The following is a 15089-nucleotide window of genomic DNA, read 5'->3' on the forward strand; positions in this document are numbered from 1 at the left end:
TATCGTAGTCCCATGTACTTATCCAAGCTCTTGGTTCATCTCCTTTATTCCTGATACTTCTTGCATTTAAGTAAATGCACTTTAGCCCATCCGCCTTACTACTTTTATAGCCTGTACTCTGCTTCTCCTTCCTTAAAGCCTCTCTACCTGTTAGATCTGACTTTTCCCCATCCCCTTCTTCCTCTGGTTCCCATCCCCCTTGCAAACTAGTTTAAACCCTTCCGAACCACCCCAACAAACCTGGTTGCAAGGATATTGGCCCCCTCAGGTTCGGGTGTAACCTGTCCTCTCTGTACAGGTCCCACCTTCCCCAGATTTTTTACCAGAACTATTTTTAAACTAATAGAACTATGATCACTCATCCCACACTTCAGTCAAATGTTGCCCCCTCTTTTAGTTGAGCCATCTACATATTGACCAGTCATCTTTGGGAAGAGGACCTAAGATAAAAGGCAAGGAGCAAAACTTTAAAAAAAAAAGTGACATGAGGAAAAATCCATTTACACAGCGAGTGCCTAGGATGTGAATGCACTGCTGGCTGCAAGGGTGGCGGAAATGTATAGATTCAATCATTGCATTAAAAAAAATGGAAAAGTGCTTGAAAGAAAAAGATCAACACAGCAATGGGGGAAGGGACAGAGGGGACAAGCCAAAGATTAGATGAATGGCCTTGTTCCGTGCAGTAACCCATGATTCTGTGACAACTGTGGCCTGAGCATGCGAATAGATTCTGCTTTTGGCCCATATCAACTAGAATCTGTGCTGTGATTGTCAAACACAAACCTATCAACTTAGACTACATTCAAACCTGGGGAAATCAGAGCTGACAATCAGAGCATTTAAACAACCATTCAGGAGATGCTGCAATGGCGCTTGTTAAATTCAGATCCTGAAAGAGCATCAAATAAAGCTCCAACTCTACGTTGAGTCAAAAAGTAATACAACATGGAAACAGGCATTTCAGCCCAACTCGTTCTTGCTGACCAAGATGCTCATCAAAGCTAGTCCCATTTGTCCAATATCCCTTCAAACCTTTCTGATCCATGTACCCAGCTGAATGTCTTTTAAATGTTAGAACATAGAAAAAACTACAGCACAATTCAGGCCCTTCGGCCCACAAAGCTGTGCTGAACATGTCCCTACCCTAGAAATTACTAGGCTTACCCATAGCCCTCTATTTTACTCAGCTCCATGTACCTATCTAACAGTCTCTTGAAAGACCCTATCATATCCACCTCCACCACCGTTGCCGGCAGCCCATTCCACACACTCACCACTCTGAGTAAAAAAACTTACCCCTGACATCTCCTCTATACCTACTCCACAGCACCTTAAACCTATGTCTTCTTGTGGCCACCATTTCAGCCCTGGGGAAAAGCCTCTGACTATCTACCCGATCAATACCTCTCATCATCTTATACACCTCCATCAGGTCCCCCCTCATCCTCCATCTCTCCAAGGAGATAAGGCAGAGTTCCCTCAGCCTGCTTTCATAAGGCATGCTCCGCATTCCAGGCAGCATCCTTGTAAATCTCCTCTGCACCCTATGGCTTCCACATCTTTCCTGTAGTGAGGCGACCAGAACTGAGCACAATACTCCAAGTGGGGTCTAACCAGGGACCTATATAGCTGCAACAATATCTCTCGGCTCCAAAATTCAATTCCCCGATTGATGAAGGACAATACACCATATGCCTCCTTAACCATAGAGTCAACCTGCGTAGCCGCTTTGAGCGTCCTATGGACTCGGACCCCAAGATCCCTCTGATCCTCCACACTGCCAAGAGTCCTACCATTAATACTATATTCTGCCAACATATTTGACCTACCAAAATGAACTACTTCACACTTATCTGGCTTGAACTGCATCTGCCACTTCTCAGCCCAGATTTGCATCCTACCTATGTCCCTCTGTAACCTCTGACAGCTCTCCAAACTATCCACAACACCCCCAACCTTCATGTCATCCGCAAACTTACTAACCCACCCCTTCACTTCCTCATCCAGGTCGTTTATAAAAATCACAAATAGTAAGGGTCCCAGTACAGATCCCTGAGGTACACCACTGGTCACCGGCCTCCACTCAGAATATGACCCTTCAACAACCACTCTTTGCCTTCTGTGGGCCAGCCAGTTCTGGATCCACATTGCAATGTCCCCTTGGATCCCATGTCTCCTCACCTTCTCCATAAGCCTTGCGTGGGGTACCTTATCAAATGCCTTGCTGAAATCCATATACACTACATCTACTGCTCTCCCTTCATCGATGTGTTTAGTCACATCCTCAGAAAAATTCAATCAGGCTCGTAAGGCAGGACCTGCCCTTGAGAAAGCCATGCTGACTATTCCTAATCATATTATACCTCTCCAAATGACCATAAATCCTGCCTCTCAGGATCTTCTCCATTAGCTTACCAACCACTGAAGTAAGACTCACTGGTCTATAATTCCCTGGGCTATCCCTACTCCCCTTCTTGAATAAGGGAACAACATCCGCAACCCTCCAATCTTCCGAAATCTCTCCCGTCTCCATTGACGAAGCAAAGATCATTGTCAGAGGCTCCGCAATCTCCTCCCTTGCCTCCCACAGCAACCTGGGGTACATCTCATCTGGTCCCAGCGACTTGTCTAACTTGATGCTTTCCAAAAGTTTCAGCACCACCTCTTTCTTAATATCTACATGCTCAAGCTTTTCAGGCTGCTGCAAGTCCCCACTACAATCCCCCAGATCTTTTTCCGTAGTGAATACTGACGTAAAGTATTCATTAAGTACCTCCGCCATTTCTTCTGGATCCATACACACTTTCCCACTGCTGCACTTGATAGGCCCTATCCTTTTGCATCTCATCTTCTTAATCTTCACATACTTGTAGAATGCCTTGGGGTTTTCCTTAATCCTGCCCGCTAAGGTCTTCTCATGTCCCCTTCTGGCTCTCCTAATCTCTTTCTTAAGTTCCTTCCTTTTAGCCTTGTACTCTTCCAGATCTCTAACATTACCTAGCTCTTTGTACCTTTTGTATGCTTTTCTTTTCCTTTTGACTAGATTTATTATAGCCTTCGTACACCATGGTTCCTGCATCCCCTTGTGACTCGCCTGTCTCATCAGAACATGTCTATGCAGAACTCCACATTGTTGTTATTGTATCTCAACCACTTCCTCTGGCAGTTCGTTCTATATATACACCACCCTCTGTGTGAAGAAGTTTTCTCTCAGGTCTGAAGTTTCAGGTTTGAAATCTTTCCCATCTCGCATTAAACCTATGTCCTCCAGTTTTCTCTTAAGCAGAACAGAATTAGAGATTGCCAAATATAACATGGCAGCAAGTGGAAGTGGGTTGAAATTGCCCACTATTTCTATTTCAAGTATGAACTACTCCATCTGCCAGGATTATGGTTTTATTTGCTGTGGTTTTGTTTGAAGCAGCAATGTTTCCCCTTCCCTCTACAAACTGTCTGGAATCTAAACTGCCAATATAGTGTAAAAATCAGATAATCTGACAGCTGTAGCACAGACTGATCCTTGCAGTCATTTCATAACATTACTGTTAAAGGCACAATCTGAAACTAACTTTTTCTCTTCCCAAATGTTGTCCAACCTACTGAGCGCTTCCAGCATTCTGCTTTTATTTCAGTTTTTCAGCTTTTTGATTCACAATTATTTTTGATTTTAATTCTTCTACAACAGTAGGGAGATTTCAAAACCTATTCATACAATGAAACTGTCAGTTTGTCATTGAAACTCACATCACATCTCACAAACTTTTGAACACAGTAAAAACTTGACCAGTTTGTAAATTCCATTGCAAGAGAAGACCCAGCACAAATTTTGCAAGTCTCAAACACAGACCATTAACCCTAGAAGCCAGCAAGGTAGTTTCATAGTACTCAAGGTTTTGGAAGTAATGCATCTAAATCAAAGCCACTCAACATCTGGAGAATTCAAAATCTACCCCAATTGTTACAGTGAATTATTTTCTGTAATGCTCCTTGAGTCTCACAGTTTCAAGAGGAAACCATAGTCAACCCATTCAGCACTCACCTTCTTCACAGTGAAGCTCACTCCTGAATTGTGAATTGCATACCTGCAAGATTAACCAATATTTGAAAGTTACTTTGTATTCTATTAAAATAACCATTTCCCTTCATCCAACCAAAGCATTAAAAGGTACTTTCTTTTACAAAGCAGATTGTGAAGACTGTATACATCTACCCAACACAACAAGTACAAACATTATAACAAATGCAATGGTTGGACTTCCAGGTTAACCTCAAATTTCCCCATAAGCCGATACATGATCATGCAAGTGAAAATTAAGAATACATATTTTAATTTTACTTACAGCGTGGTAACAGGCCCTTCCGGCCCAACGAGTCCACGCCGCCCATTTTAAACCCAATTAACCTACCTGTACATCTTTGCAATGTGGGAGGAAACCGGAGCACCTGGAGGAAACCCATGCAGACACGGGAGAACGTACAAACTCCTTACAGACAGCGACGGGAATCGAACCCTGATCGCTGGTGCTGTAATAGCGTCGCACTAACCGCTACGCTACTGTGCCGCCCACAATCTGGACAGATCATCAGGAAGGGATTCTTTTCCTATAGGAAGTCAGCCTGATTGTATGCCAAGTATGTCAAAGTTTGGAGAACCATGTAAGAAACCCAGTGCTGTAAAAGTGAAAGTCTGATGTTTTGTTTTCAGTGACAGAGGAGATCTTAAGGCATGGTTGTGGAAACTATAACCTGACCACTGACCCACAAATGATTTCCCTCTAGTTGCTGTTTCTTGAGATTTGGCAAACAAGACAGGTCAAGTGTGAAGCTATCAGTCCCTTATTTAAATCTCCAACATAGATGCATTTAACTCCATTAAACTGGATTGATTGCGGCTGATTTTCAGATTTATAAGCATTTCTTCAGAAATATCCAGCTAGATCCTATCTGCAGAATGATAGTTCAATATTTTTCCCCTTCCTAGTACTATTAATTCAAATCTTCAAAATAAATAACAATTTTATAGAGTAAATAAATGCACAAATATTCCACTTCCAGCCAAAGTAAGTGGCATTATTAAGCTCAAATTACCATAGAAATTCAAACTTTATGGTTTCACTTGAATGTGACAAAGATACAAGGCACACAGCCCACTTGCATTAGTGCTTTCTCAACAAGTTTGCTTTTAATTCCACACCAGATCCCTCAGTAATTCTTTTTATCAAGCAATAAATTCCCTGTAAAATAAACTGGTGAACTCAGGAGCTTCAATCACAGAAATTAATAAAATTTTTAAAACCTGCTCATAACTTCCACAATTTTGGAAAACTCATCGCTGGGATTTTTCAGAGCCTTCCTTCGTGTAGCAATATTGTAGAAGAGGTCTTCCACCTGTAAGCATATATCAATATCATGTCACTGCACCAAATATTTCAGTGGCCACTTCAAGAAATCACAATACTACTTATTTGGGCCAAATGGATTTAAGGACTAACTGAGCCATGACATAACTAAATGGTGTGATAGTCTTGATGGCCTGCATCCATTATTAATTCCATCCTCATGTAAACTGATTCAAAGACATTACATGAGATTTCAACCACATATCCCTTCAATACAACAGTGAAGGTACTACAAATAGTATCCCATTGATAATAACACACTTGAAAGTCAAAGACAATATAAGTGCCTGACCTGATGAGTTTCACTTGCAGAGTCGGGAGTTGGAGTGAGATTTGGAGCGGGACACCTGAAAAGAGGTGAGTCTCTGTGCCTGAGCTGGTGAGTTTCACCTTGCAAGAGTCTAAAGAAGGCACATTTGCAAATTGCTACCTGCTGATTGGCTTATCACCAGTGGCAAATAAAGGTAAGGCAAGCATAAGCAGAGCAGTCATTCTGGGAGCAGCCATTTCGTGAGTGGCCAGTGTTAGAGTGGGGAGCTGAGGCTTTGGTTCAAGAGGCTTCAGTGAGAAGAGGCGAAGATAAATCTCTGGTAAGTTTCTTTCTTTCTTTGATTTGGTGTTCTCTGTAGTGCAGAGCAGTGAGAATTGCTCCAGGGTCAGTGGTGTGTTCAGCTTGTGAGATGTGGGAGTTCTGGGAGACATCCAGTCTCCCTGATAACTACATCTGCACGAGGTGCATCCAGCTGCAGCTCCTTACAGACAGTGTTAGGGAACTGGAACTGCAGCTGGATGACCTTCGGCTCCTACAGGATACCAAGGAGTATATAGACAAGAGCTACAGGGAGGCAGTCACTCCCAAGCTGCAGGAGGTAGGTAGCTGGGTGACTGTCAGGAGAAGGACAGAGAACAGGCAGGTAGTGCAGAGTACCCCTGTAGCTGTTCCCCTCAATAACAGGTATACCGCTTTGGATACTGCTGGGGGGACAGCCTACCAGAGGAAAGCCGCAGTGAGCAGGTCTCTGGCACTGAGCCTGGTCGTGTGGTGCAGAAGGGAAGGCGGGAGAAGAGGAGAGCGGTAGTGATAGGGGATTCCATAGTAAGGGGGGCAGACAGGAGATTCTGTGGACGTGAAAGAGCCTCCCAGATGTTATGTTGCCTCCCTGGTGGCAGGGTCAGGGACGTCTCTGATCAGGTCCACCGCATTCTGAAGGGGGAGGGTGAACAGCCAGAGGTTGTGGTACATATTGGTACCAATGACAGAGATAGGAAAAGAGATGAGGTCCTGAAAAGGGAATATGGGGAGTTAGGTAGGAAGCTGAAAAGCAGGACCCCAAGGGTAGTAATCTCTGGATTGCTGCCTGTGCCACGTGCTAGTGAGGGTAAGAATTGGGTGATTTGGCAGATGAATGCGTGGCTGAGGAGTTGGTGCAGGGGGCAGGGTTTCAGATTTGTTGATCAATGGGATCTCTTCTGGGGAAGGTATGACCTGTACAAAAGGGACAGGTTACATCTGAACTGGAGGGGGACCAATATTCTTGCAGGCAGCTTTGCTAGAACTTTTGGGGAGGGTTTAAGCTAGTTTGGCATGGGGGTGGGAACCAGAGTGATAGGTCGGAGCTTGGTTCATTTACTGTACAAGTAGATGCAGAGTGTAGAAAGACTGAGGAAGGACAGGCAGTTGAAAGGGCAAAATTACAGTCAGTTGGATGGGCTGAAGTGTGTCTACTTTAATGCGAAAGTATCAGGAACAAGGCTGATGAACTTAAGAATGTGGGTAAGTACATGGACCTATGACATGGTGGCCATTACAGAGGCTTGGCTGTTGCAAGGGCAGGAGTGGCTACTGGATATTCCGGGGTTTAGATGTTTCAAAAGGGACAGGGCGGAGGTAAAAGAGGTGGGGGAGTGGCTTTGCTGATCAGGGACAGTGTCACAGCTGTAGAAAGGGAGGATGTCCTGGAGGAATCGTCCACTGAGTCAGTGTGGGTGGAAGTCAGAAACAGAAAGGGAGCGATCATTCTATTGGGAGTATTCTACAGACCCCCCCCCACAATAGCATTAGAGATGCTGAGGAGCAGATCGGGAGGCAGATTTTGGAGAGGTACAAAAATAACAGGGTTGTTGTCATGGGTGATTTCAACTTCCCCAATATTGATTGGCACCTCCTAAGTGTAAAGGGGATAGATGGGATGTAGTTTTTTCAGTGTGTACAGGAAGAATTCCTGACACAGTATGTGAACAGGCCGACTAAAAGAGAGGCCATACTGGACCTGGTACTAGGCAATGAACCTGATCAGGTTTCAGATCTCTTGGTGGAAGAGCATTTTGGAGATAGTGACCATAATTCCTTGACCTTTACCATAGCCTTGGAGAGGGATAGGAGATGATATGGGAAAATATTTAACTGGGGGAGGGGGAATTATGATGCTATTAGGCAGGAACTTGGGAGCGTAAATTGGGAACAGATGTTCTTGGGGAAGTGCACAGCAGAAATGTGGAGGTTGTTTAAGGAATACTTGCATGGGGCTCTGGATAAGTTTTCCCATTGAGGCAGGGTAAGGATGGTAGGGTGAAGGAACTGTGGTTGAATATCCTGCCAAGAGGAAGAAAGAAGCTTACCTAAGGTTTAGAAAGCATGGATCAGACAAGGTAGCCAGGAGGGAGCTTAAGGATGGACTTAGGAGAGCTAGAAGGGGGCATGAGAAGTCCTTGGTGAGTAGGATCAAGGAAAACCCCAGTGTTCTACACACATGAAGAATAGTCATACTCTGACTAGAGTGAGGGTAGGACCGATCAGGGATAAGAGGAAACATGTGCCAGGAGTCAGAATAGGTAGGGGAGGTCCTCAATGAAAACTTCACCAGAGAGAGACCTTGACTTTTGTGAGGATGGCGTACGACAGACTGATATGCTAGCGCATGTCGATGCGAGGAAAGAGAATGTGCTGGAACTATTGAAAAACATTAGGATAGATAAGTCACCGGGGTTGGACAGGATATATCCAAGGTTATTACGGGAAGCTAGGGAAGAGATTGCTGCACCTTTGACGACTACCTTTGCATCCTCACTAGCCACAGGAGTAGTGCCGGATGATTGGAGGGTGGCAAATGTTGTTCCTTTGTTTAAAAAAGGAAGTAGGGATAACCCTGGGAATTACAGACCAGTGAGTCTTACTTCAGTGGTGGGCAAATTACTGGAGAAGATTCTCAGAGACAGGATTTATGGGCATTTGGAGAAGCATAGGCTGATTAGGGACAGTCAGCATGGCTTTGTGAGGGGCAGGTCATGCCTCACAAGCCTGATTGAATTCTGAGGATGTGACAAAGCACATCGATGAAGGTAGAGCAGTGGATATGGTGTACATGGATTTTAGTAAGGCGTTTGACAAGGTTCCTCATGGAAGGCTTATTCAGAAAGTCAGGAGGCACGGGATCCAGGGACACTTGGCTGTGTGGATTCTGAATTGGCTCGCCCATAGAAGACAGAGGATGGTGGTAGATGGAGCGTATTCTGCCTGGAGGTCGGTGATCAGTGGTGTTCTGGGACCCCTGCTCTGTGATTTTATAAAGGACTTGGATGAGGATGTGGAAGGGTCAGTTAGTAATTTTGCTGACGATACAAAGGTTGGTGGTGTTATGGATAGTGTAGAAGGTTGCTGTAGATTACAACAGGATATTGATAGAATGCAGAGTTGGGCTGAGAAATGGCAGATGGAGTTCAACCCGGATAAATGTGAAGTGATACACTTCAGGAGATCAAATTTAAAGGCAGAATACAAGGTTAATGGCAGGACTCTTAGCAGTGTGGAGGAACAGTGGGATCTTGGGGTCCATGTCCATAGATCCCTCAAGGTTGCCACACAGGTCGATAGGGTTAAGAAGGGGTATGGAGTGTTGGCCTTCATTAGTCGGCGTATTGAGTTCAAGAGCTGCAAGGTAATATTGCAGCTCTATAGAACTCTCTGTTCATTTCTGATCGCCTCATTATAGAAAGGATGTGGAAGCTTTAGAGAGGTTGCAGAGGAGATTTAACAGGATGTTGCCTGGATTGGAGAGCATGTCTTATGAGGATAGGTTGAGTAAGCCAGGGCTTTTCTCTTTGGAGAGAAGCAGGATGAGAGGTGACTTGATAGAGGTGTACAAGATGATAAGAGGCATAGATCAAGTGGACAGTCAGAGACTTTTTCCTAGGGCGACAATGGCTAACACAAGGGAGCATAATTTTAAGGTGGTTGGAGGAAGCGTGGAACACACTACCGGCAGAGGTTGTGGGGGTAGATACATTAGGGACATTTAAGAGGCTCTTAGATAGCCCCCTATTTTCCTATCATTCATGTGTCTATGTGGGAAGGACAGGTTAGATAGATCTTAGAGCAGGATAAAATGTCGGCACAATATTGTGGGTCGAAGGGCCTGTACTGTGCTGTAGTATTCTATGTTCTATGCTTACTTGACATCAATCTCTTTATAGGTTCCATTAGCATGAAGCACCAGCAAGCTTCTGAGGGCAACAAAATGCTGTAATTTATACTGGATGCACTGTCACTCAATAGCATCACATTATAGAGTAGGGATATAGGCCCTTCGGCCCAACAAGTCCATACCGACCATATAGAATATAAAAGAGTTGGGACATTAAAACTTTTAAAAACTTTATTTACACAGCACGGTAACAGGCCCTTCCAGCCCAACAAGCCTGCGCCGCCCAATTACACCCACATTACCCTACCAACCCATATGTCTTTGAAATGTGGGAGGAAACCCGAGCACCCAGAGGAAACCCACACAGTCACAGGAGAATGCACAAACTCCTTACAGACAGTGGCGGGAATTGAACCCCAATCACTGGTGCTGTAATCGTGTTATGCTACTGTGCCGCCCGTTGGAACATTATGTTGCAAATTTACAAAATACTGATTAGGCTGCACTTGGGAGGATTGTGTGCATTTCTGGTTGCCTTACTATGACAAAGATGTGATTGTGTTGGAGAGGGTGCAGAGAGATTCACCAAGATTTGTTTGGATTGGAGGACTTCAGTTATGGAAAAAGATTGGATAGGATGGGCTTGTTTTCCCTGGAGTGAAGGAAGTTGAGTGGTGACCTGATAAAATATTATGAAAGGCACAGATAGGGTAGATAGTCAAAATCTTTTTGCCACGATAGGGGTATCATAAACAAGAGGGCATTGGTGAGAGGAAGGAGTTTTAAAGGTGATTTGAGGGGCAAGTTGATATCTGGAATTTGCAGCCAGAGGTGCTGGAATCAGATTCATTTAGGAGGCATTTAAATAGTCACTTAAATAGTCAAGACATAGAAGGACATGGTCATAATACTGGCAAATGAGATTACTGCAGATCAGCAAAAAGGCTGCATGAACGTGGTGGGCTTAATGACTCATTTTTGTGCTACAGTACTCTGACTATATCCTCTGCACCCTCCCAAAGACCTTCATATCCTTTCTACAGTGACCATCTGGATGCATTACTCCAATGCTGGTCTAATCAGCATTTTATACGTTAAACGTAACCTACTACTTTTGTACTTTCTGCTTCTAGCTGCACTCTACTGACAATTCTCTCAACATGTCCTGTCATTTTCCAAAATCTTTGCACGTAAATACTGTTCCTGCACACACCTTGGAACTGTGCCATTTACATACTGTAATCATCTCTCTTCATTTCTTTCTCCCCTGCCAAAAAACATTATTACACACATTGATTTTGAATTTGGGACGTGGCTATAATCAGAATCAGGTTTATTATCACTGACATGTCATGAAATTTGTTGTTTTGTGGCAGCAGTAAAGTGCAAGACAAAGACATAAAAATCACTACAAAAATAAATAAATAGTGCAGGAGAGGAATAATGAGGTAGTGTTCATGGGTTCATGAACCGTTCAGAACTCTGATGGCAGAGGGGAAGAAGCTGTTCCTGAAATGTTGAGTGTGGGTCTACAGGCTCCCGTACCTTATCCCCGATGATAGTAATGTGAAGAGGGCATGCCCTGGGTGGTGAGGGTCCTTAATGATGGATGCTGCCTTCTTGAGGCACTGCCTCTTGATGTCCTCGATCGTGGTAGTGGAGGGGGGGGGGGGGGGGGGGGGGTTTGCATGAAAATAAGGCCAGGTTAGGTTCTTTTGAAATGGAGTACCAAAGGAAAGAATACAAAAACAGGTAAACGTCACAAGAAACAAAATTAGTATTAAGAAGGGACATACGGTTATCTGCGTCCCTTGGTTTCCAGCACATGGTTTTGGAGGAGCCTTTAATTTCCCGTCACAGTAGCTACATCTTTCAAAAAAAAAATGCAAGGACAAATAAATTTCAAGAAAACTCACAAAATTAAACTAATATCTCCTTTTTTTCATAGCAGCCTCAAGCAAAATAGCAGTTGAGGAATATTGTCATCAAACTTAGTATTCATACTTGGTCCACAAAGCTGCATCAGCTGGGGACACAAATCAGGGATTGGCTACTGAGCTCTGCTTCTATCGTGGAAAGCTCACATTTGGAGAGCTGGTTCAAAAAAAACATCCTACTGTCTCCTGTATGTCAGGATCAATGAACTCTCAATGACAATGCACCATCTGGTGCTGAAAAGTAAAGTTAGACCATTCACTTATCTTTAACAGAATAATGAGTTACTGGCAATTGACAAGATGCATCTTTTCTCCTTTTGGAAAAACTATATTTTTCAGGTGCTTCATGTTAAGAAAGTACTGTTAGCCAGCCAAAGCAGATCACTAGCTGTTACAGAGCCTGGTGATGTTTTTAAAGCAAGTCATCATTCTCAGGTCTGATTGGGTATAGTTCAGACACTATAAAGAACAAACCCACAGACCTCAGACATGCTCCCCATGATGTTCAAGCCACTATGTTACTAATGTTCCAAAGGGCACTCTAAATGCACTAAAAGAAAATCACAAAACCATTTACCTCAATGCACACTTCGCATCAGCAGTTTTAGTTGTCACAGTGACGTGTGCCACATGGCTTATGCTGGCAAGAGCCTAAAAATGAGGAGGTGTCCTCGTAAGATAATGCATTCAAACTTCACGTTTATACCAACATCACAACTCAAAAGATATCATTCTCAACTGCTAGTACCTCAGGAACTTACCAACTTCCCATCATATTATCCAGCAAATATAAAGACCGATTTTAAATGCACAGTTAGAAATGGAGTGGAGATTTGGGAGACTTGTCACAGAGGCTTCGGGTGGTCAGAGCTTTTGACTATATTGTGACTCATGGTGTTAAAAAATGGAGAGCAAATTTTCACAGCAACATCCAATAGCAAACATGGACACACAAAAAAAAATCACTGATATTTTCTAGGCAGGTTCACCATCATAGACTAATAACCTAACATTATGCCTAACAAACATCACTCATGCCTGCTGCCAAAAACAGAACAGTACAGCACAGGAACGGGCTCTTCGGCCCACAATGTTGTGCTGAACTAATTAAATTAATCCCTGCTGCCTACACAATGTCCATATCCCTCCATTCGTATTTGTCTCCACTACCACCCCCTGGCAGCACATTCCAGGCACCCACACTCTGTAAAAACTTGCCCTGCACCTCTCCTTTGAACCTACCCCCCTCTCACCTTAAATGCATGCACTCTAGTATTAGACATTTCAATCCTGGGAAAAAGATACCAGCTGTCTACTCTATTTCTGCCTCTCAATCTTATAAACACTTATTAAGTCTCCCCTCAGCCTCTGCCACTCCAGAGAAAACAACCCAAGTCTGTCTAACCTTTCCTCATAGCACATGCCCTCTAATCCAGGCAGTATCCTGGTAAACCTCTTCTGCCTCCTCTCCAAAGCCTCCACATCCTTCCTATAATAGGGCAACCAGAATTGAATGCAATACTCCAGATGCGGCCTAACCATAGTTTTATAAAGCTGCAACATGACTTCCTCACTCTTGAGCTCAAAACCTCAACTAATAAATGCAAGCATGCCATACACCTTCTTTGACACCCTATCAACTTGTGCAACCACTTTCAGGGAGCTATGGTATTGGTATATTATTGTCACTTGTACTAAGGTACAGTGAAAAGCTTGTCTTACAAACAGATCGTACAGGTCAATTCATTACACAGTGCAGTTACATTGAGTTAGTACAGAGTGCATTGATGCAGTACAGGTAAAAAAACAATAACAGTATAAAGTGTCACAGCTACAGAGAAAGTGCAGTGCAATAAGGTGCAAGGTCACAACAAGGTAGATCGTGAGGTCATAGTCCATCTCATTGTATAAGGGAACCGTTCAATAGTCTTATCACAGTGGGGTAGAAGCTGTCCTTAAGTCTGGTGGTACGTGCCCTCAGGCTCCTGTATCTTCTACCCGATGGAAGAGGAGAGAAGAGAGAATGTCCCAGGTGGGTGGGGTCTTTGATTATGCTGGCTGCTACACCAAGACAACGAGAGGTAAAGACAGAGTCCAAGGAGGGGAGGCTGGTGTCCGTGATGTGCTGGGCTGTGTCCACAACTCTCTGCAGCTTCTTGCGGTCTTGGGCAGAGCAGTTGCCGTACCAAACTGTGATACATCCAGATAGGATGCTTTCTATGGTGCATCGGTAGAAGTTGGTGAGAGTCAAAGGGGACAAACCAAATTTCTTTAGCCTCCTGTGGAAGTAGAGGTGCTGGTGAGCTTTCTTGGCTGTGGCATTTACGTGATTTGACCAGAACAGGTTGTTGGTGATGTTCACTCCCAGGAACTTAAAGCTGTCAACCTTCTCAACCTTAGCACCATTGATGTAGACAGGTGCATGTACACCGCCCCCTTTCCTGAAGACAATGACCAGCTCTTTTGTTTTGTTGACATTGAGGGAAAGCTTGTTGTCATGACACCATTCCACTAAGCTCTCTATCTCCTTCCTGTACTCCGACTCATCGCTGTTTGAGATACGGCCTACAACGGTGGTATCATCTGCAAGCTTGTAGATGGAGTTAGAGCACAATCTGGCCACACAGTTGTGAGTGTATAGGGAGTAGAGTAGAGGACTGAGGACGCAGCCTTGTGGGGCACCAGTGCTGAGAATAATCGTGCCAGAGGTATTGCTGCCTATCCTCACTGATTGCAGTCTGTTTGTTAGAAAGTCAAGGATCCAGTTACAGATGGAAGTGTTGAGTCCTAGGTCTCGGAGTTTGGCGACAAGCTTGCTTGGATTTATTGTATTGAAGGCAGAGCTGTAGTCAAGAAACAATAGTCTAACGTAAGTGTCCTTACTGTCTAGATGCTCCAGAGCTGAGTGTAGGCCAGGGAGATGGCATCCGCTGTAGACCTGTTTCGCCGATAGGCGAATTGCAATGGGTCCAGGTTGTCTGGTAGGCTGGAGTTGATGCGTGCCATGACCAACCTCTCAAAGCACTTCATGATGGTGGATGTCAGAGCCACTGGTTGGTAGTCATTGAGGCATGTTACCTTGCTTTTCTTTGGTACCGGGATGATAGCGGTCTTCTTAAAACAGGAGGGAACCTGAGATTGAAGCAGGGAGAGGTTGAATATGTCTGCAAATACTTCTGCCAGCTGATCAGCACAAGATCTGAGCACACGGCCCAGGACACCATCTGGGCCAGGTGCTTTCCTCGTGTTCACTCTCCGGAAGACTGATCTTACGTCCTCCACTGTGATCACAGCCACCAACACAGCTGAACTTGTCAGGGTGAATGGTGACA

At 44.2% G+C, this 15089-nt stretch overlaps 1 protein-coding gene across 1 annotated transcript in view; it reads right to left on the reverse strand.

Moving 5' to 3' along the window:
* mlh1 (mutL homolog 1, colon cancer, nonpolyposis type 2 (E. coli)) overlaps positions 1-15089 on the reverse strand; it is a 94163-nt gene that overhangs the window by 54827 nt on the left and 24247 nt on the right. Inside the window, 4 exon segments of the mRNA XM_052022892.1 lie at positions 4040-4082; positions 5297-5388; positions 11617-11689; positions 12335-12408. Of these exon segments, the coding sequence (XP_051878852.1) occupies positions 4040-4082; positions 5297-5388; positions 11617-11689; positions 12335-12408 (282 nt within the window).

The sequence above is a fragment of the Pristis pectinata genome, chromosome 9 (assembly GCF_009764475.1).
Source record: "Pristis pectinata isolate sPriPec2 chromosome 9, sPriPec2.1.pri, whole genome shotgun sequence".
Taxonomy (NCBI): Eukaryota; Metazoa; Chordata; class Chondrichthyes; order Rhinopristiformes; family Pristidae; genus Pristis; species Pristis pectinata.